The sequence below is a fragment of the Chenopodium quinoa genome, unplaced genomic scaffold, assembly GCF_001683475.1.
Source record: "Chenopodium quinoa cultivar QQ74 unplaced genomic scaffold, ASM168347v1, whole genome shotgun sequence".
Classification (NCBI taxonomy): Eukaryota; Viridiplantae; Streptophyta; class Magnoliopsida; order Caryophyllales; family Amaranthaceae; genus Chenopodium; species Chenopodium quinoa.
The window spans coordinates 1,975,753-1,998,891 of record NW_018745533.1 but is presented as its reverse complement, the minus strand read 5'-3'; the positions used below and the strand labels follow the sequence as shown (position 1 = coordinate 1,998,891).

Sequence of the window (23,139 nt, the reverse complement as noted above, 5' to 3'; positions counted from 1 at the left end):
CATCATATTACTAATAATCAACAGCTCAAATATGCTTGAGGGGGACGGGCCCTTACCTGCCCTAACCAAGATTCGCCCCTAACCTCCATTACATATATGTGTATTTTTTGAATTTTTTTATGTCTCACAAATAATATCAAAAAATGCACATAATATGTAACTCTCACTTATGGGCAAAAAATAAATAAAATAAAATAAAAAATGACATTCTTTCTCTACCCACTTTTTCACTCCTCTTTATTACTTTTCCTCATGGACATTTTATTTTAATAACTCCGCACTATACACTCAATCCAGAAAACAAAACCATGCCACTATATCTCCTTCATTTTCTCTCTCATACACTATCTAGTTTTGTGAAACGCTAAACATCGCCCGCAATTTACCATATAAAGCCCACAAATATGTTATGATTTGACCATTATGCCCTTTTGCTAAAATTGAGATAATCTCGGTGTAAAAAATGTGGAGCCGTACTGGCTCGCCGGGGGAGACCGGATGGCAGGCCGGAGATGCGGGGGACGCCGGAGGTACGTCGTCGTCGACGGAAAACGAGGTAAGTGACCGCTAAAACTACAGAGTCGTGACGGTTGGGAAGTGATTGGTTACTCTAAATGGGGGTATCACAACCATGAGATGATAGTATATGAAGAGGGTCATCGACAACTGAGCGGCTTAAGTCCTGCTGCGAAACTAGTTGTGAAAGAAATGAGTGATGCTCAAGTGAAGCCTGCTAAAATATTAGCATCTGTGTTAGAGAAATTTCCAGAAGACCATCCAAACCGAAGACACATCTACAACGTCAGACAGCAACTCAGGTTTGAACGGTCAGAGGGAAGGAACCCTATACAACAGCTGCTACACCAGGCACAATCACGTGGTTACCTGTTCTGGTTTGATTCTGATGAAGATACAGCGGAGGTGACTCATCTTTTCCTTGTGCATCCTGATTGTGCTGATATGATCAAGTCTTGGCCATTTGTGATTTTGATCGACTCAACGTACAAGACAAACAAGTACAAGTTCCCTCTGGTTGAGATGGTTGGGATGGCTTCAACGAACCAGAACTTTCTGATTGGTCATGCAATCATCAGGGATGAGACGGCTCCAAGTTATTATTGGGTTTTGGAGAAGCTGAGAAACTACATCGGGCCTAATGTTCATCCAGCAGCCATCGTCAGCGACTGTGAGGGAGGTCTCTTTGCCCCCATAGCAGAGCTGTTTCCCGAATCGAACCACTTATTGTGCACATGGCACATCAACAACTGCGTGAAAGTGAAAGCCTACAACCTTTTCAAGAAGAATTTGGAAATGGCAGAGAGATTGGTGAATGGTAAGTGGCGGAAGATCCTACAAGCTACCACAGAGGAAGCGTATGAGCGAGCATTGGCTAACTTCAGGGATTCGTACCAGTGGTGTCCGGCACTGGTGGACTATGTGATGCATCAATGGGTCCCTCATAGGGAAAAGTTTGTCAAATATTGGACAAACCAGGTACTTCATTTTGGGAACACTACAACATGTAGAGTTGAGAGCGCTCATAGAGCTACCAAGGACTGGATTGATTCATCGACCGCTGCTTTGGATACACTGTTCGCTAGACTGAACAAGTCAATTGAAACTCAGAAGAACGACATCAGGAACTCTCTAGAGGACTCCAGACGACGACATGGTACGATGTATAGCCATTTTATATTTAAGATTCTCCATGGTCGTGTGTCGCACTACTCCTTGGGGTTGATTCTCACTGAGCTGAACAGGGTGAGGGACTTGGCTGACGAAGTGTATGCTCGGTGTGGGTGTACTATTTCAGTAACTCATGGATTACCTTGCGCATGCACCATTCATCGCGTTATTACAGAAGAAAGGGCGTCGTTACATGTTGATCAGGTCCATTCATTCTGGAGGACGCTTGTTATTGGTGAGCATGCAGACAATCAAACGGCCGACCGTGAACAGGAAGAGTTGGAGCAGTTCCGTTCGATGTACGACCGAGTGTCCTCCAGCCATCCTTCTATTATTCGTGACGCTACTCATGTGCTTCATGACATGTTCCACCCGTCTAACTTAGATTATGAGGAACCCGAAGGAGTTGACCGTCCTCGAGGTCGACAACGGCGGAACAGGAGTGCGTTTGAGTATATCCGTGGTCTTGGTCGTGGTCGTTCTCGTGGTCGGACATCGTCATCTAGTCGTAGTCAATCTTCATCGTCTGTGAATATGCCCCTGAGAACTGGTACGTTTTGGTTGTTTTTATTGCACATAGTTTTAAAGTGTTACTCCTGTCTTCTTAACTGTCTATAATTAATTATTTGGTGAATAGGAAGAAACGATGTTGATCAGTTTCCGTACAAGGAAAGGATACCTGCGATCATCATGTCGTACGTGGAAGGGTGGAATGATGTAATCGGAGATGGTAACTGCGGATTCCGGGTCGTGGCTGATGTTTTTCAAATGGGCGAAGACAACTACGGTTTGGTGCGTGAGTTGATGTACAACGAAATTGCCTCTAACCGAAATGTTTATCGTCATGTGTACCAGGATGACTTGGATGGCGCTCTCCGGCGTATCCGGTGGGGAGGTGGACCTTGCGGCGAAAATCATTATTTTGACGTGCCCCTAGATCTGTTTGCCGTTGCAAACATTTACAAATGCGCAGTCATGCATTTCGGCCTGGGAGTGCATAGTCAAGCTTATTATCCTTGTACCACGGTTCTCCCTTGGCGGTCGCGTGAGACTGTCACCACACCGGTCAGAGAGCTAGCTATTGCGTTTCTTAGGTCGTCATACAGACATTTCATCCGACTAGACATGTCAACCGATTTTCCGGTGCCACCGATTATACCTCGGTGGTACAACATTCGCACAGCGAGCGTAGAGGGTTGGGATGCGCTATATAATGACCGGATCCACGAATGGAACACCCTAGCTGCATTTTAGTTTTTCTTGTTTACATTCTTTATTTGTAATCTTATTTGTACGTTGCTCTTTTAATGAGAACATTAATATTTTATATTGTATTGCTTACTGCATTCTATATGTTGCATGGGTAAGTTGCGCGGATCCACGAACGGTTATATCAAAATTTAAAAACAGCACTGATAATATGTTTAAGTTGGAAGCTAAAAGAACAATCTAAAATGTTACAATTTTACAACATAATGTCCAACATAATGCTCTATAAATAAAATACAATAACCATCAGTAATCCCTCCTCGACGACGACTCCCACTGCGCAAGGGTCTGTTCCAGACTATCAACAACAGCTCTCCCTGTTGCACTCATGATGTCCTTCTCAAGAGAGAGTTTCTAAACGTCTTGCATTATCTTTCCCATCCACTGCATACAACAAAAAACAGAAGATGAAATACAATAACAACAAATAAAACTTAATTAAAAGACAACGATAAATATAATAAAAGACATACCGCTTCCGTGGCAGTAGGCGGTGGCACATAATCATCATTGCTGTGGTCGAGATCAGCGATCAACCTCGGGTGCGGATACCGGTTGAACCATTCCATGTAGTAATGGTCACACATGGGAGTAACCCCAGAGGGCGGCCGCTGCAACTCCGCTGTCCATAATCGAGCCACCATCGGAAACTGGTCCTACGTCCCGGTCATGATATCCGGCCATTCCACGACGTACTCCCTCGACGATGCAGGTCAGACCGCCTTCATCGGGCACGCCTGTACGATACAAATACGCCAACGTAGCCGATCCCCAGGAAAACTGGCCTACACTGTCGGGGTCACACGCCTCTACGATGTCGCGTGGCCTGAGCTTGTTTCCGCCGCTCTTATCCGGAAACAAGGTACATCCGAGGAGTAGAAAAACATAAGCACTCAGCTGTGCGTCGGGCGTCCTACGTGCACTCGGGTACAAACACCGCTGCAACACGGATGCGATCTTCACACCTCCGTGTTCCCAAACACCTAGCGCCTCCGTGTACAGTGCAGCCCTGTTCACCGCCAACAACTCCGCCAGCGAATCTGCCTGATCCGCATCAGCCACAGCACAAAGTCGTTTACCCTCAACACGAATCCCCAGAATGGCCTCGACGTCATGTAACATGATCGTCATCTCACCGAACGGAAGGTGAAAAGAGTTTGTATCCGGCTGCCATCGCTCAATGAAAGCCGTGATCAGCGTACTGTCAATCTTATCGTGCATGGTGGCAGGAACGTGCTTCACCCCAGTGCCCTCCAATCGCTCGAACATCTCGCTCTCCGCCGGCCAGGCCTCAGCCCATGTACGCAAAAAACTACAAGTCTTTTCCCGGGTATGACATTTCAACAACCCCGTAACTGAAGGCCTCTCCTGGTCCTCCCAAATACGGGCAGCTATGTGTCCTAGAAAGCTAGGAATCACACTCCCGTCAACAGGCCCACCGGGCACCTCACTCCTAACAACCCAAGAATCATTACCCGCCCTCGACCGTTTCCTGTTTGCCCCAGATACAGTGGACGCAGATGATGTGCCAGATCTACTAACAAACCTACCACCCCTACCCTTACGCACCTCCACCATATGCGTCTCGTACATGTCATCAACCCTCTGACTGAATGGACCGTAATCATCATACGGTCCACTGCCATCGTCCACATCCTCATCCTCATCTGCGCCCTCCTCCTGCTCCTCCTCCTGGTCACCCTCCTCAGCATCATCATCGTCATCGTCATCCTCATCCCGACGGTGGATCCGTTCTCTACGAACTGAGGCCGAAATACCACGGGATCTGACATGTCTATGCCCCGACCTCTCCACTGAATAACTTCTACTAAGAAGCTCTATATTCTTCCCCCCACCATGACGACCCTACACAAAATTTTAAAATATATAAACATACAAAAATTTATACGATAAATAATCATCATCGCAAATCAAATACACTAAAAACATACAAATAATAGTAAACAAAATATAAACGTAGAAAAAAATACAACGAAATTGAAAAAATTTATAAAAATAAACAACAAAATATAAAAACAATTCAAAATTATATTACAAAAAAAAAAAAAAAAATTAAAAACAATTTTTTAAAAAAATTAAAAAAAAAATAAAAAAAAAAAATGGGGGGGGGGGCGCCTTGGCTGGACGCCCAGCCGGCGGTGGTGGCGCCAGATGCAGACGCCGCCACCAGTTGGCTGGCGCCTGGGCTGGACGCCACAGCCACGACTCAGGCGCCTAGACTAAACGCCACAACCGTGGCGGTGGCGTCCAGCCCAGGCGCCAGCCAACTGGTGGCGGCGTCTGCATCTGGCGCCACCACCGCCGGCTGGGCGTCCAGCCAGGGCGCCCCACCGCGTTCACGGCGGTTTTCCCCCTTTTTTTTTTTTTTTAAACAAAATATACCTTTCCTCCTTGGGACATCCTTCCCTCCGCCGCCGCCGCCACTTCCTTGCCTTGCCGCCTCGACATTGCCGTTATTTTGAATTTTTTTTTTTAGAGAGGTTGAAAGAAGATGAGCAATGAGAGTGTGAGTGATGAGAGTGTGAGTGATGAGAGTGTGAGTGTTTTTTTTTTAAGTTCAAGGGCAATTTTGGGAAACCAAGTGAATTTTGTGGGCTTTATGTAGTAATTTGTGGGCGATGTTTAACAAATCCCCTAGTTTTCTGATTAAAGAACTAGGACTCAATTTATTTTTGCCATGCATTCGACAATCTCCTAATGGGCATTTTATATTGCTCATGAGTGAGATGCCATTTTTACCGTGATATTTTCCTTATGAGCATTTTTTTCCCATGAGTGAGAGTGCTCTAACTGAGGTAGTATGTACATTCTCTCATTGCATCGCTTTTGTCATTTTTGTCCTCATCACTCCTCAATCATCTCATTTACTCCTTATTAAAATACACTACCTAGTGCGAATCGAGGTAATTAATAAGCAAAAAAAGTTAATATAAAAATATAATTGTCCAATATTAAAAAAAAAAAAAAAAAAAAAGCATTACTCAATTTGAATACAAAAAGTATGTAAGATTAGGTGTAAGCAATTACATTACGTTTTCCCCTCTTTTTTCTCTTCCGCATTGAATATTATCCACTCTTCCGCTGATTTTTCTCCTCGATCTCATATCTCTTCCGCATTAAGTTTTCTCCTTTCATCTACAAGTTTTTTTTCATTTAGTTTCTCTCCTCTAAGTTTTCTTTTATTTCTTTCTGCTTTCTTTCCTCTCTTCTTTTTGCATAGATGGTTTAATATGAAAATTCATTAAATGATTTTTCGTCAAAAACTGCTACTTTAAATAGTGCACTTTACATACTTATTAAACTGTTTAAAAGGAAGTATAATGTTTTAAAAACAAAAGGCACTATATTCTTTCTCAATATGTCTGCTCAAAATTGAAACTTCACATAGCGATTTTTAGGTTTATAAACTTTCAAGCTTGTAAACAAGGCCGTCTTGAACTTTTTGGGGGCCTTGTGCTATTTAAAATATGAATCTGGTGTAAAAAAAAAAAATATTGAATTCCTATTTTTTTATTATCTCCATTCCATAATACTCGAGCAATTGACACGCTTAAACTTAACACACATGACAATATGTGAGTTTGACTTGTTATTAAGCATTATCTTTTTTTTTTTTTTTTTTTTTTTTTTGACGGGAACCTTCATATTAAAAGCTATGTACAAACATTGGTGCATGTGGGGAGAGTCGAACTCGAATCTACCGACCAAGGCTCTGAATCAATGAATAGCTACAAAAACCAACTCAACGACTTTGTTATAATTTGCATTTATTCATTGTATATCGTTTTTATACTTAAACTGATTATACAGATTTTGGGAGCCCAAGTAACATGAGACCCTATGCTCTTGGGCTGTTTGCACAGCCCAATAGCCGGCCCTGCTTGTAAATATGGGTAGCTCAGGTGTGTAGAGTGTACTCCTTAGTGCTGTCTTGCCTCGTAAATAGTAGATTGAGAACATATATATGAGGGACCGTATTTAGGAAGTAAGATAATTTATAGGGGTACGAGATTTTTCACCTTTAAGGGCCTATTCAGTTTAGTTCTTAATTTTCAATTCAGTTCTAAATTTTTTTCTTATAAAATATTCAGTTCAGCTCACTTCAGCAAATCTGAACATGCCCTAAGTACCACAATTAGAAACATTCAACCTTGTGACCTTAAGGTTGTAAGGTATATTGTTATGATTGTACTTATATATAAGGTTTCCCTTGTATATTGTTATGATTGTATTTTTCACCAATGACACCAAGTCTTGCTTGCTAATTAGTTTATCTGTATAATTTTGTCTAAAATTATGTTATATTGTTGGATTTTATTCATACTAATTTTGTTTTAATTAAAACCTAAAATTATTTGAAATAAATGTTGAGTAATATCTTAAATATTTAAATTAAATTTATTTCTAAAAAAATGTTGCCATAAAAGTTTTTCCATTAACAAATTTTCATTTACTTAAAAATCGGCAAGGGCGTGTTCGGCAAAATATAGTTGTGGAGGTAGCTGTCAGCCGTGAAGGTATCTGTCAATGGTGTAGGTAGCCTTTAGCTGTCAACAAGCTGTTAGCTGTGAAGATAGATAATTTAGGTATGAGTGTTCGGTAAAGTAGCGGTTGACTACATATTACATTTAAAAATCAATATTTTATATTTAATACTATACATTAAATTTTCAACAGTTACCTTTAAAGCACCTATAATTTCAAAAGCTAATATTTCTAACTTTTCATAAAAGCTACCTTCATCACTATAAGCTACCCTAACCACTACTTTGCTAAACACTTACATTTTTGTTAAGTAGTGGTTTAAACAAGTCAAACCATTAAAACCATTAAAAGCTACTTAAACACGAGCACCGAACGCACCCTTAGATTGTCCCATAGTTACCACATTAAAAACAAAATTTACTCATACTTATCAAATGACAAAACTGTAAATAAATCAACAAATATGATTCATAGATTGTTAAAAAAAAAAAAAAAAAAAAAACTTCATAAGTAATTTGAGTACATAACATTTCTCACTCCAATTCACATTCGATTCTATAATATTCTCTCTACTATTCCATAAACTCATCATCTTTCAACTCCAATTCTCATTCGATTTTTGCGCCAATTTTCTCACACCTAGGGTTTATCCCCAAATTCCCCTCCCCAAATCATGGAAACCAGAGACGAAGTAGGGGAAATCGAGAGCTTGGAGAAGGGATTAATATCTTCAGAAGCTACCGAAAATGGCGATTTTACAGCAGAAGAAGACGATTCAACGGTGATTTACACGGCGTCGTTTGATGAAATGGAAGAGAATTTCGTCAAGTATCAAACAGCTCAATGGGTGTTGTATTCTTTGGTGTTGATATTAGCTTGGGGAATTGGGTTATTGATGTTGTTGTATGTTCCTGTTCGAAGATTTATTTTGCGCAAAGATATTCGGTCTCGAAAACTTTATGTCACCCCTGATGCTATTGTTTATAAAGTAAGTCGCTTAATTTGTTGTCTTACTTGTGTTTTTCGGGAAATTGAGAGTCGCAAAGGGCATTGATGTAGACGAAATTTGATTAATTTTACGAGTTAATTAAGTTTTTACCCATGATGCTATTGTAACATTTTGTTTGTAAAGTAAGTCACTTGATTTGTCTTATTTCTTATGTTTTTTCGGGATGTTGAGAGTCCGCAAGGGTAGTGATGTAGACGGAATTTGATTAGATTTTACGAGTTAAGCTAGTTGGCATTCTCTTTTGATTGAGATTTTACCCTGATGCTATTGTTTGTAAAGTATGTTACTTTATTTGTTTTATTGCTTATGTTTTTCAGGATATTGGGAGTTGTGTAGGGTAGTGATGTTACTGATGTAGATGGAATTCGATTAGATGTTCGACTTAAGCTAGTTGATACCACTTTTGATTTAGACTTCAAATAATTGTTTGAGAACCATTGTTAATGTGTAACAATGCTGTTTAATCACTTCATTTGCAGGGTAGTGCATTGAGGTAAGAACTTGTACACAATTTTGTTGTTGTTGGGAGAACTAGAGATTGTTGCAAGTTCATGGATTCAACTATGTGATACTTAGATGTGGAATTTTACTTGTTACTCGTGTTATTTTGAGGAATTTGTTGCTTGGCGAGAGTTAAAACTTAAGCGCAGTCGCTAGAGTGGCTTCTAAGGGTTGGTTTACTAGTTTTTGGGGACGTGGAATGATAGGGTTCTAGGCAGTGACGTATCCAGAAATTCCGAACTGTGGGTTCGAAATTTTAAAAAAAATGATGATCATATATTAGCTAAATATTCAGGACATAAGTTCATTTTTTTTAATTACAAATGGATGGATTTTACAAAAAAAAAAAAAAAAAAAAAAAAACTACAAAAGCATTTTTCGAGTTTTCATAGTTTGAAAGCGTGCTAATACATTACTACTTATATAAATCTATATTTCAAATCTCAAGTCCCCAATAAACACAAATTTAACAATGTAAACTTCTTAAGGAGAAGGTTCAATGCTCTAACAATCACTCCCTTACCAATGTGCCAGGCTTTGACATTTGATTATTTAGGTCACATAAATTAGTTTTAACCCTTTTTTTTCTTTTTTTTTTTTAAAAAAAAATAATTAAAACTTATAATTTTTTTCCGAAAAATATGTGGGTTCAATGAACCCCCTTGAACCCCCCTAGATCCGCCCTTGGTTCTAGGGAGCTCTAGTTAGATTGTTGTGTGGGTGTAGGTGTGTTTCTTCCTCCAGTCTATATGTAAAATTGGTTAATCATAGAATGATAATTAAGACTGAGAAACTAGTATATTTGAGTTTTATGATTAGGATGTTTAGATTATTTTCTTTCTCAATATTATTTAGGCTATCAAAAATTCCTCTCTATATGATGTTATTGGAGTGAAGTTTATGGGTCACATCAAGCACGTAGGAAATACTACCGAGGGTTTTACGTCATTTTCAGAAGGCTTTTGGAAAGTCAAGTAGCTACTTATTGAGTTCATATACAGCCCTCCTTGGTCGAAGGGAAATAATTCAACGGAAACTCGTTGTTCAATACAAGTACATCAAAGTGATGTTGCTGTTTTTTTTTTTTTTTTTTTTTTTTTAATTTTAAAAAAAAGAATTTTTTTTTATTGAGATGGCAATTAAGATAGGTAGGGATAAGGGCCTTCCAGATATCTTGTGGTTGTAGGCTGAAGTATATCACCCTGCTATTAGAATAGTTTGCAAGAAGGCACTATATAGAGCATGTAGTAGGAAGAATTTGGTAATCTTTTTGAAGTATTTGGCAGTGTTGAGGTATGTATTTGAACTAGAAGCAAGGAGAGATTTGATGAGGTAGTAGAGAGATCTTAATTTCTGGTTACAATTAGGATTTTTGGAGACTTGTATCATGCTCAAATTGCTATATTTGGTGAAGAAAAGAATATTGTGTCTTGGGCTGTCATTTGAATCACTAATGTGTGCGCGTGTGTGTTTTTTCCTTCTATTTAAAGAAAGACTTAAAGTGTGTGTGTGTGTGTCAGAGAGAGAGAGATTGGTTAGGTATAAATTCCATTTAAGAACTGTCCAAAATGGAATATTTAACACTTATTGTATTTGTTGATGTCTATGAAATACCAATAATCTTGAAACCTGTATCTTCCAAAAAAATTATTTCTCAATTATTTACACTAGTTTGGCACTACCTTCATGATTTTCTGGTTTTGGTGAGGTCTTGTTTCTTTTAGTTCCCCTGTTTGTTACAGACGGCTTTGTATTTTTTGTCTGATTGCAATATAATAATCTCCTGTTGCTCCAACTTGTTTTTTTTGTCGTTCTATGTTTTGGCATGGCGTAAAGTAAACTGGGCATCTGGGCTTAAAGTCTGCTAGAAGTATGTTAGAAGTAGAGTGCTGAATTCAAAAACAAATTTCTCTTAATGAATTTGCAGTGAAGAGTCAGATTAGAAATTTATAATCAGTTTAACCATAGCTATCAGTTGGATAACATTCAATTTAGTATAAACTATAGGTCACATTTCACTTTCTAAAGACCATGTTGATATATTCCATTCTTAGTGCAGGTCACAAGGCCAGTGGCTTTCCCTTGTTTTGGTGTTTTACAAAAGGAAAAATATGTGTTGCTGCCCTCGGTAGCAGATATTGTAATTGAGCAAGGTACAAGTAGCTCTAATATAGTTTGATCTTTGAATATATTGATGGCAGTCGTGGCACTACTCACCCTCTCTATTAGATTGGTACAAGTAGCTCTAATGTAGTTTGATCTTTGATTATATTGATGGCAGTCGTGGCACTACTCACCCTCTCTATTAGATTTGCAATTGTCGTTTTCTCTTCTTTATGTGAAGATGAGGTGTTCTTAATTTGTGCTTTATATGACACATTTTAATTTCAGGCCTCTCAAAATATTAGATTAAGAAAAGGGAGGTGTCTAAACTCAAGTGTATGCTGAATTTTTACTTGCGAGGATGACTCATTCTATTAAGCTTGAGAGATTGGATGAGAGGGGGAAAGGGCATAGATTGATTTAAGACATATACCTGTTCTGTATTATACATATCGGGAAAAAGTTATTTGAGATCATTTTAATGCACCAGTTTTTGGGTAAAATGCACCAGTTTTTAGGTGAATTAGTGCCTGTAAAATCTTACTCAAGTTGAATGAAGTATGAACAAGCTTTTTAATTAATTTGTGGTTGGCAACATGAACCAAGATTTATCTCCTGTTGTCGTCAACCAAGTTCCTCTTCTTCCATGGCCCCTGCATGTGCTATATGCTCCTGTAAGCCAATTTTGTTTATCCCTCTATCCGAGCCCTCTTTGGTCTTCCTTTTCTTATTTTAAGATTTCTATGAATCAATTTTTCTGCTTTCCTTATTGGCGCATCTTCTGGTCTCCACACCTCATATGTCCAAATCAAAGTTATCCATTCTCCCTTATTTTATCATCAATTTATGCAATTTCAACTTTCCTCATACCATCTTCTCTCCTAATTCTATCCCTTAAGGTTTTCCCATACATCCATTCATCTCAACATACACTGATACATGTCTCTGCTAATAATCCAACCCATATGATCCTTCATAGAGCCCGGCATTCTAAGATTTCTAACCATATAGCATCGCTGGTCTAATAGTCATCCCATAGAAATTTCCCTTTATATTTGAAGGTATACTATAGTCATACAGTAGCCATCCTTTAAACTAAGCTTATATGACTGAAATTTGGATTGATTATTGTTAACCATGGGCCAGCTTAAAAAAATATATTGGTTTGCTCAATTAGTGTAACAGGCCCCTTTTCTTCTTCTTCTTTTTCTTCTTCACTTTTTTGTTTCTTTTTCTTTTTGTGTGTGGTTCTGCATTTATACAGTCTTGTCTTATCCAAAATTTTTCTTGATGCTACCAGGGTATTTGCAGTCCTTTTTTGGTGTTCACTCTGTTCGAATTGAAAATGCTGGTGTGAGAAGACCGCCTAGCGATGATCTTCAGATTCAAGGTATAACAAATCCAAGTGCCTTCCGAAAGGTAAATATTTTTCCATTTAAGATTGCACTTGGTAATAAGAAGCTCGATGATTTGATTTCCCTGTAGTCTAATTAATATCTCTTTTCCAGGCTGTTCTTACTCACCTCTCAATTGTGAGAACTGAGGCTTCCTCTGCACAAGTACCTGTAATTGAAGGTCCTCAAACTTTTATAGGTGGCCATCCACAAGTTGTTGGGGTATGCCAAATTATGTCTGAATTATGCTTGCTGGCTAAATGTCCGGTGTTCCATTGTTGTACCCAAAGATAGCATAATTATTATGATGAACTTTTAGGCTTCTTTAGATGATATTGTAATCGTTGAGTAAACTTGCTTCCTAACATTTCCTAATGTAGGAGTGTCTTGTCAGGAAAACTAGTTATTAAGCTAATAGAAGTACCATATTCAATTACTAAGTGCTGTTGTTTAGGTTGCTCTCACCATGGCCTGATTTGGCTTTGGCAAGGGTTGGCATGACCTCAAGGTTTTACGTATGGGAAAAGAGAGTTGAAGGGGAATGGTTGGGGGTGAAGACTGAGGGAGAAGGCCAATTTCTTACACTGCCCTATGCTATCCTCTTCCCAACTTAAAAGTTTTCACGTTCTACCTCTTATTGAATTTGGTTTGAACAATTTAAACCACCATTTCCAAAGTTTTATTTCAAATCAATGAAATTATCCTAAGAAATACTCTACTAATTTGGCCTGTAATGCTTGCACTAAACATTTTGGCATGTTCTAAACTACCTTTTAACTAGCTGAAGAAAATACATTCCAAGACGTAGTGTACCTTGACAAAATTCTATCTGACAATTGGATTGCCAATTTATGAGAAAGTAGTATGAGAATTTAGGATTTCTGGTCTTGCAGTTGTAAAAGGAGGCAGGTGTTGCTATCATGATATCTACAAGACAAGCTTGCTGCATAAAATGATAGAAACTTACTCCGTATTTACTTTTATTTGTTCTACCTATTTAAATTAGGGGAAGGTCAAATTAGGTGAAGCTTTTGTCTCTTATTGCTTAAGTTGGTACTTCAAGTGCTAGATTGCTGCAAACCCTAGCTTAATAATTGTCCATCTATTCAAAGTCTGTGGTGTAATGTTTCACTCTTCTAGTTTCTTTTGATTAGCTATGCCTAGCCTTGGGGATGAAGGGGTTCACCACTTCAGATTAAGGTTTTGAAATAATATGTTCGTTTTTGTTTATTAGTTTTAGCGTCATGTGTCAATATGTCTCTCTTCTAAACTCATTCGTGAATGTGTCCTTGTATATTAAGTTAATAATTTTCCTCACTAAATTCTTGGATCCATAATCGAGCTTGGTACCAAATCCAAGTATCACATAAGCACATAACCAAGCCCAACCATGGGCTAACTGGCTCCAACAAAGGGGTTCTTTGTTTGTTTGCTAGAAAGACTTCACCTTTGTTTACACAATTAGGTTTATTCAGCAATAGATAGATAGATAGATAGATAGATAGATAGATAGATAGATAGATAGATAGATAGATAGATAGATAGATAGATAGATAGATAGATAGGAAGTGGTTGCTCTCTGTATCATTCATGTTCTAGCTATTTCTGTTTTCTTTCTTCCTTCAGGGGATTTTTTTTTTCTTTCTTATGCGAAGATCAGTACTTTTATCCCGGGGGAAAACAAATGAGTGAGAAATTAGAGACGCTCTTCCTTTCATAATGTTCCCTGCCTAGCTACTTAATCTTCAAACCTTATCAACTCAGATAATTGTTTTTTTTTTTTTTTTTTTTTTTTTTTTTTCTTTTTTTCTTTTTTTTTTTTTTTAAATTTAGCTGCAAATGTTACCGTCAAAATGGTTTTGAGCTGTTCAAGTGTTGAGCTGCTTCCCTGTTTTCTTATAGTCCCCCTAGTGTTCAAAATCAAAATTCTGTATCTGGAACCTGGTTGCAGATGTCTCCTTCACAATCTAAACATGATGCTATTCCTCCTAATGAGCTGGGACTTCTACAAAAACTAGAGGAGGTTGGGACGTCTATCAAGGTAAGATATGCGAGGTCACTTTATGTTTCTGAGTTATACTTGTTGGCATGGTTTTAGTTGGGTTTTTCTGTTTGTTGTTTGGTCAGAGAGTTCATAATTTAATCGAGCAGCATTATTCTCAAGCAGAAACTTCAGATTGAGGTAAGACGACTTAAATCGGAAACTAGATCTGAGTACTACTATGTTCTTGAACTGAAGTAAGTGTTTTCGTTTTCAGAGATCCTTGGCATTACTTGTCTTCTATATTAAATTGCATGTTATCATTACTAGAAATTGACTACCTACTTGCTGAAGGATGGCTTCTGATTTCCTCTTCATAACTTGGGAGCAACTTGCGTACAGAATAGGGTGTAAATACAACCTTTGTCTCGATTCTAAATTGTCCTTTTAAACCTTTTTTTTTTTTTTTTTTTTTTTTTTTTTTTTTTTTTGGGGGGGGGGGGGGGAAGGGGAGTGTGAAGGGTAAAGGTGAAGAAAGGCAACAGTGTGATCATCCTGCTGATTATTTTATCTGTTTATTCTGACTTATTCTCTAGAATATTCTAAAATGATATGTACATTCTTCTTGCAAGAAATCCTCCAAGGTTCCTCTTTTGCTAACTATTGGTAATACAGATTCCTCAAAAAAACTATTGGTAGTACAGAAAGTTGCCGGTGAATATATTTAGTTTTAATTCTAGTGCTTATTTTTTCAAGTTATAGGGAGTTTGAAGATTATATGCTTTTGTAAGAGCGTTTCTGAATATATATAGTTTTGATTCTAGTGCTTAATATAACCAGTTATAGGAAGTTTGAAAATTACCTATGCTTTTGTAAGGGCATTTCTGTAAACTAGGAAAAAATACTTTAAAGAGAACCTGTGATGCTCAGACTCACCAGGTATCCTTATGGCTTAAGATGCCATAACAGGACCCATCTATGGACGTTGTATATGGTTCTGAATCGGGGGATAGAACTCATTGTTCGTCCCCTATTGAAGAATGAAATTATACTTCTTTCTTTGAAATAACAAACAGCCTCATCAGTCATCCATCTCTTTGCCACAGGCACCAGTACTGGCTCAGTGCCCCTACCTTTTCAAATTTAATTAGAGTTTACATTGAAAGTCCTAGTTTAGTAGGTAAGAACAAATGGAAGTTATCTTGTATTTTTTGCTGACAAATGAAAAGGACCTTGAGAGATGAGAAGCAGATTGAAGATGTAACACAAAAGAAATAGAATAGGGGCTATGTTGTGTGTGTTGTATTTGCCAAAGAAGTCAAGTGAGGAGAGGTTAAATAATCAAAGTATTACAGAGTAGTTCACCATTAGGTTTTCAACTCTTGTTGCTATTATGTATTTGCTAATTCATTCTGTCCCAATCCGTGGTCTATCTTTACCTGCTCCAGTCTGGTCCTTGATTCCCAGAAACTGTTTTATTTATTTTTATTTACTTTTATTTTATTTTATTTTTTTAATAAACCCTGAAACTGGATTTAATTGTTAGCTGTGTCTCTGGTATTGGTAGAATTGCTTCCAAGAAAATTAGCCACTTTCAAACAATCAGTACAGCTCTGCTCTTTAGGCTGAGTTGGTACTGATCTTCCTTTGAAAGCTAAATGTTTAATTGTCAGAATTCTATCTCTGAAGCCACCTGAATACCTGTGATATAAGTTATATGTGAAAGGCCTGATGCTCAAAGTCATCTGCAATACCTGAGTATGCTGAAGCCTCTAGGAAGCATCGTTGGTGCTAGTCACGAAAAGTAGCCATCAGTAGAACATTATTACATTGTGTTGGCAACATTCATCATATGATTATTCCAGATCATTGACGGAGCAAATTAATTGTCAAGGCTGGTAAGTTACCAAGCAAGGTAACAGGCCATTGCTCATATGAAGTACAGAGTATGTTATATAATATGCATCAGAATTGCGTTGGATGCTTGTATAACATCACCTTTGTTTTGAATAACAAGTACTACTATGGCAACGTGGCTTACATACTTCTAAAGTTCTAATGTGTAATGTTTACAAGTTTATTTCTTTGTTTGGACATAGTTTGAAAGGAGTTGCATTTGAATCTTGCTTAAGCACTGTACATTAACATATGGGTCTTGTTTGGCAAATGGCTGTTGGCGGTTGGCTGTTGGCTGGTTCACTTGGCTTGTTTGACCAGCTGGAATGTTTGGCTGTTTATAATGGCTTTTGAAATTGGCTGTTTAAGTTGGCTGTTTACAAAAGTGTTTGGTAAATTAATTGGTGGTTGGCTGTTTATTAGATAATTTGTGGGCCAACAAGCCAAAAGCCAACAAAAAAGCTACTCAAAGCAGCTTTTTCATTTTGGCTTAAAAGCCAGCTTTTTCGTTGACTAAAAAGCCAATTACCAAACACATTTTTTGGCTGTTTGACCACCTTAAAAAGCCAAAAGGTAACCAAAAAGCCATTAAAAAAGCCAATTACCAAACATGGCCATGGAGCCTGTAACATGGTTATTCGAACAAATAAAGCCAATACGTAGTATGAATGTTTAACCGAGCTTGCCGTGGTCTAGAGCTTGCCCTTTTCCATCCTGATGTAGTGATCCGTAAAATTAAGCTGCTGGGTGAGATACACTTACCCTCCCCCAATCCTGAAGGTACCTAACTGAGTAACTGGCTGAAGACACATTCGATGATTGGGTCTGTCCCAGGCCTAAGTCTGATTTCATCACCAAGCAAAAAAGATAATACAAATCACCTCTGCTTTGCAAGATTCAAATGCAAATCCCCCTCAAATTCCCTCTGTCGTTGTTGCTATGGTGCTGCCAGCCTGCCACTTTCTCCCTCCCGCGGCCTTCCCTGCCACCACTGCTCACGTCTCATCATTGCCACCAGTCCACCACCCCTCTTTTTTCCTCCATTACATCTACCTCTTCCGAACTCGCCTACCACCACCCCGATTGTAATTGATAAATAACATGTACACGTACAAAGTATTAAACCTTTGCCAAAAATAGCATGTGTTAGACAGTTCTAATTTGGTTATTTTGAGTTTAGTGTACGTAACTTTGAGGATTGATTTGCCTTTTGACACCATTCATACATTTAACATTGATGGACAATTGGACATACACAGACACACCGTGCATGTCTCAGATCTTTGTCTCACCTCATATACTATAGCATTCATTTTTTACGACCTAACTTTTTAATGATAGTAAATGATTACCGTCACAATGTGGCTTGTGGGAGCTCTTTGAAAAAGTTTGTGCAAATCTAAGCCTTGAATATCCTAGGACCTTCAAGAGTCATGTATTGTCTGTATAATCTATCAATTCATTCATATACCTATTATTTTTACTTTTTGAAAAAAAAAACCCTGTAATGATGTGTCCGGTATAATCTATCAATTCATTCATTGTGTTTTACATAAATGAGATACTCAATATGTCGAAATAGAGTTTGTTGTATACATCCGGGTATACATCCGGGTGTACGATGTACATAATACACTCTCGTCTTTGAAATAAAAGTGTGATTCATTTTTTGCACAAGTTTTTAGGATGGTGAATTAAAAAATTTTGCTGAGTTTCCTTTATGTTTTTTCCAAGTATGTTTTAATTAACCAACATTTGTGGGTTAATTGAACTTAATATAAGTGAAGTCCAAACAAAACCCCAAAACATTTTGGGACTAAATAGTCTTTGTTGTTGTTGTTGGTGGTGTATAAGTAAGCCCAAAATCAGGGTGTAGTAAACATTTTTCAACATTAATGGATCATTCACACCTTAAGTAAATTAACCGGAGAGATTGTTATATACACTCAAGTTTACCGTCACCCTTGGATATTTTGTACTCATTTTGATGATTGTATTTCATTTAATCATCAAATGAAGAGCAAAAACTAATTTTGGATTAGTTGGGTGTACGGTACACCAGGGTGTATATAACAAATTTTAAATTAACTGAAATAGTCAATGAGATTATGATAAATTTGTAAGTATAGATCAAACGACTCACGAGGGTGAGTGCGTCACTGGACTATGTTAGTGTGTTACAAGAGTTTGAGACTGAACATAACTCATCTATCTTTTGCACCCTGAAGATTAGATTTCTATAGTCACGAGTTGGTTTCGTTGTTTGAAGTCTCTACCCTATTAGTGTGTTACATTTGAGAATCACATCCACCTCCTGTGTGTGTATATATATATGGTAAGATCGATACGGGGTGTCCCTTCTATCACAGGAGGGGTGAGGGTGAGGATCGAACCCTGGTCACATTAGGGGGAGATGGAGGGACGGTTCGTCCCTTCACTTCTTGATCCTTGTAGCAATGAGAATTATTAGGCTTTTATGTCATTCATAGTAGTAATTTGTATCTCACAACTTTTAAAATTTAAAATCAGATTAAATAATCAGTTTTTTTTTAAAAAAAAAAAAAAAGTGGATAAAAGCATGTTATACGAATTAAATTGATATTGTTTATGATCAAAATTAATTAGAAGAAACTAATATCCTACAATAAGGAAACCTAATAAGGCTAAAACTCCTAATAAGATAAACTTAATATAAATACAATATTAACATAAATAAACCAAACCGGCTCTAATACTTTGCGTCAATTATAACTTGATTGTTTTGCGTGATATTGGATAAAATAAAATGATTGAGCAAAGAATTCACTTGCATATTTCTTATGCGTGATATTGGAAAAAATAATACTCCATATGGATTTTGTGAAAGTAGTCTTTTGATAAATATCCACAACTAATTGGACATAAATTCATAATCATATGTGACTATGATCTTATAAATTATTATAAAATCTACACTCATTTACTCTTAATTAATTAAGTTCTCCTTCATTTAAAAAATCACACATCCTCTTAATTGATACAAGTACTCTTTGACAATAACATGTCATTAGTGGTGTGGTGTGGAGTGTGGACAATAACATGTCATTAGTGCGTTCATGACCCAATGAATCTTAATTTGCCTCTTATTAATCCTTACCTTTTGTTTATCACAATCTTTTATACGCGGCATGTTGTATCGTGTGGAAGGGGTTTCTCAAGTTTATCGGTCATGGCCGGTCATGGGTTACTTGAGTTTCTCGATCAGGGGTTACTCGATCGGGATTACTGAAGTTACTCAGTCAAGGGTTACTTAAGTTACTCCTTACCAAGTAACCTATGACCGAGTAACCCCTCGATCAATCCATGACCTAACCCATGGAGTAACCTCTAACTGAGTAACCCTTGACTGAACCCTCAAGTAACCCGTAACCGAGTAACCCTTGACCGAATTACTCGAGTAACCCCTAACCGAACTCCTTAAATAACCCCTGACCGAGTAACTCGAGTAATCCATAACCGAGTAACCCCTCAAGTAGCCCCTAACCGAGTAACTCGAGTAACCCTTGATCGAGTAACTCGAGTAACCCTTGATCGAGTAACTCGAGTAACCCCTGATCAACTAACCCTTGACCGAGTGAACCCTTCGGATAACCCCTGTCCGAACCCTCAAGTAACCTGTGACCGAGTAACCCTTAACTGAATAACTCGGGTAACCTCTAACAAAAAATCTCGGGTATTCACTGACAGAAAAACTGGGGTAACCCCCCCCCCCCCCCCAAAAAAAAAAAAAAAAAAAAAAACTCGGGTAACCCCTGCCGCATGGTGTGACCCGCTGCACCAAAAAGTTGTTGTTTGTTTATATACACTCCAAAATTCAAATTAGTAACCTATCTTTATCAAATACGGGCTATACCCAGTTAATTCCTCATATTATCTGGGGGTATAATTGTGTTTTCAAGTACCAATGAAGGGGTATATGTGTCTTTTCATGTACTAGTTGAGGGGTACATATGTAATTTCCTCACTAAACAGTAAAAGCAAAAAGCAAACAGTAATTGAACAGCTCACCAAAAGTACTGAATAAATGACTCCGCTTTTTCAATATATTTACAAAAATGTCATCAGATTAACAAAAATTCGTTTATCTGACATATTAACTTGTATTTTCCTATCAAATACTCCCTCTGTCCCTAATATTTGCTCCATGACACGTCTTGAACGATTTTATTTTCATTTTATTTGTGTATAAATTATAAATACTAGATCATAATAAAATGCAGTATACTGTTCAACGAATTCAATAAGATCGTACATGACTACCAATGACTTGAACTCAATACAATGAAGAGTTGAAGACATCCGTAACCATCAATTGACTTGTAATTGCTATATGTATATATATATTTTTTTAACTTTGTTATTTAGTGATAAAGCATATGTCTTTACATTTTGGAATATGCGATCAATTTAATATCTGAGGTAATTAAATCAATCCAGAAATTTAATATTTTCATCATAAAATGACATCATCTTATGTTATTTGTGAATCATATTAACTGTTGTTGTTTTTAATTCATTAATTTCTTTTACTTATATGTTCTTGTTTCATATTTGAAAATTGAAATTAATAATATTTTGACATGATATTGGACACTTATAACAACGTGACAAAGGTTCGCTATCAATACTGTACAAGACATAAAACTCACTAATTAAGCTAGATACTTTGGCATTAATTTAAGTATAAAACAATTGGCTTCTATGAGTATATAATATACTACGTAATAAATACGAGTATATATAGTATATATCACACATATATTTTCCGATATTTCATATGTCTAATATTTGCATAAGAAATTTAGTCCAAATTAGTGAAACACAACTAAATTCCTGTTCTCAACCATATTTATGAGCAGCCCTAAATAACAATACTGTAGACAAAAAAGGTGGAGAGACTCAACTACAATCAGCTTCATGCATGCTAACTCAGCAACAAAACAACAAACTTACAACCACCTTCCATTTTACAAGGCTTCATTCACAACCACATGTTTTTATGTAAGTGTACGAAATATTACAATTAAACACATAGCTAATCAAACTCTAAAATGAATAGGTAAGGATAAGAATTATACTTCTTCGTCTCAAATTATTTGCATCATTTTTATAATATACTCTCTCAAATTACATAGCTTGTAATCTTATCTATCTATAAATGTCATAAATCCACATTTTTTTATTATCTTCATACTCATTGTGAGATCAATTTACTACTTTTACCAAACTATGGGTGTGTTTGTCAATAGTTTTTAATGGTTTGACTTATTCAAACTAATACTTAGGCCTATTCCAATTTACTGAAAACAACTGAATTGGACTGATTGGGGGTGAACTGAACTATATAAACTGAACTGAATAGAGCTGAAATGAATTGTTTATGAGAGAAGGAAATTAGGAACTGAACAAAACTGAAATTAAGCCGAACAAAATAGACCCTTAGTTTAAAAAAAAAAAAGTGTTTGACAATACAATAGTTTGGTAAATACAATATAATAGTGGGAGTAGAATTTAGTGATTGAAGTAGCTTGTGGGAAAAGTTAATTTTATTAGCTTTTGTGAAAAGACGGGTAACAATTGGAATTTTACTACTATATTTTTAAAATTTTTACATCTAATAGCTAGTCAACAGCAAATTTACCAAACATTCATACTTAATTATTTATTTTCACAGCTAACAGTTACCTCTACAGCTTTATTTTGTCAAACACGCCTTATATTGAAAAAAAAAAAACTCATTAATTAGAAAAGCATTTAAAGTGACTAAAATCATTTGCTGGTTAAAATGTTGTCGTAAATTTGAGACAAAGGGAGTAGACTTTAGTAAAATAGATCAATTAATAAGAAAATTAAAGTTATACTACAATTGTTTTTACTCTGTAATTCACAAAATACTCTTTATTACTTTTTGTTTTAGGTGCTAAACTTTCCCTAATACAGAATTTTAGAAAGTTAGTTTGAAATAATAGAGTAATCTATTACTATAGCAATTCAAAATTTTAATAACTTACATTGTCATAACCAATCAGCAAAATTTAATTAATTTATTTATTTTGGTGCTTAGAGAGCCACAAGGGCGAGGGTGAGAATCGATCCCAAGATCTCCTAGAATCGGAAGGGAAGCTCTAACCACTTGAGCTATTCTTTACTCCTAGTTTAATTCATTTATTAGTAAGAGCCTTAGGGCCTGTTCATATTTACTGAACTGAGCTGAAATGAACTGAACTGAACTGATTGGATCTGAACTGAACTGAACTGAAAAATTAAAATGCATAAAAATATATGAAAATGTTTATGAAAATTAATGATAATATATATATAGTGGATTGTGAAAAACATAAAAGTGTTTTAAAAATAACTCTGTATTTTAAATTATTATATTTTAAATTATTAAATTTTTGTTTATTATTGTAGGCGTCGTTCGAAGTGTGCCTACGTTAAAGCATGTGTGAATATGCTTGGCACTCATAGGAAGTGGGAATTGACATAATAAGATTAAGGACAAATAAAGTAGGGAGCCGCCAACAAGTTTTTAAGGAACTTGTAAACCGATCACGGATCATAAAAGGCAACCACGAATAAAGGGACAATGAAAGCAACAACGATTGACCCGTGAAGGTTACACCCCATTCATAATCCATGAGATTTATAACTCCATATGGTTCGGAACCACGAAAGGAGAATCGGGGATGATGGTACGAAGTGAGTCATGGAGTCACATTCGCCCGTATTGGCCTCTACTCGATTCTTATAAT

At 36.9% G+C, this 23,139-nt stretch overlaps 1 protein-coding gene across 4 annotated transcripts; it reads left to right on the top strand.

Moving 5' to 3' along the window:
- Nucleotides 1-7,632: 7,632 nt before the first annotated feature.
- LOC110715781 lies at nucleotides 7,633-16,570 on the top strand. Of its 4 annotated transcripts, XM_021894395.1 has the most exons (7): nucleotides 7,635-8,449; nucleotides 11,031-11,124; nucleotides 12,375-12,493; nucleotides 12,583-12,690; nucleotides 14,420-14,509; nucleotides 14,596-14,650; nucleotides 14,727-16,570. In XM_021894395.1, exons 1-6 carry the CDS (start codon nucleotides 8,135-8,137, stop codon nucleotides 14,647-14,649), a joined length of 780 nt encoding a protein of 259 aa, XP_021750087.1. In that variant the 5' UTR covers nucleotides 7,635-8,134; the 3' UTR covers nucleotide 14,650; nucleotides 14,727-16,570. The 4 variants fall into 4 exon arrangements, 3 of the variants coding, with proteins under 3 accessions (XP_021750085.1, XP_021750086.1, XP_021750087.1); XR_002510344.1 differs by having other exon boundaries at nucleotides 7,633-8,449; nucleotides 14,420-14,650; XM_021894394.1 differs by having other exon boundaries at nucleotides 7,634-8,449; nucleotides 14,596-16,570.
- Nucleotides 16,571-23,139: the final 6,569 nt, after the last annotated feature.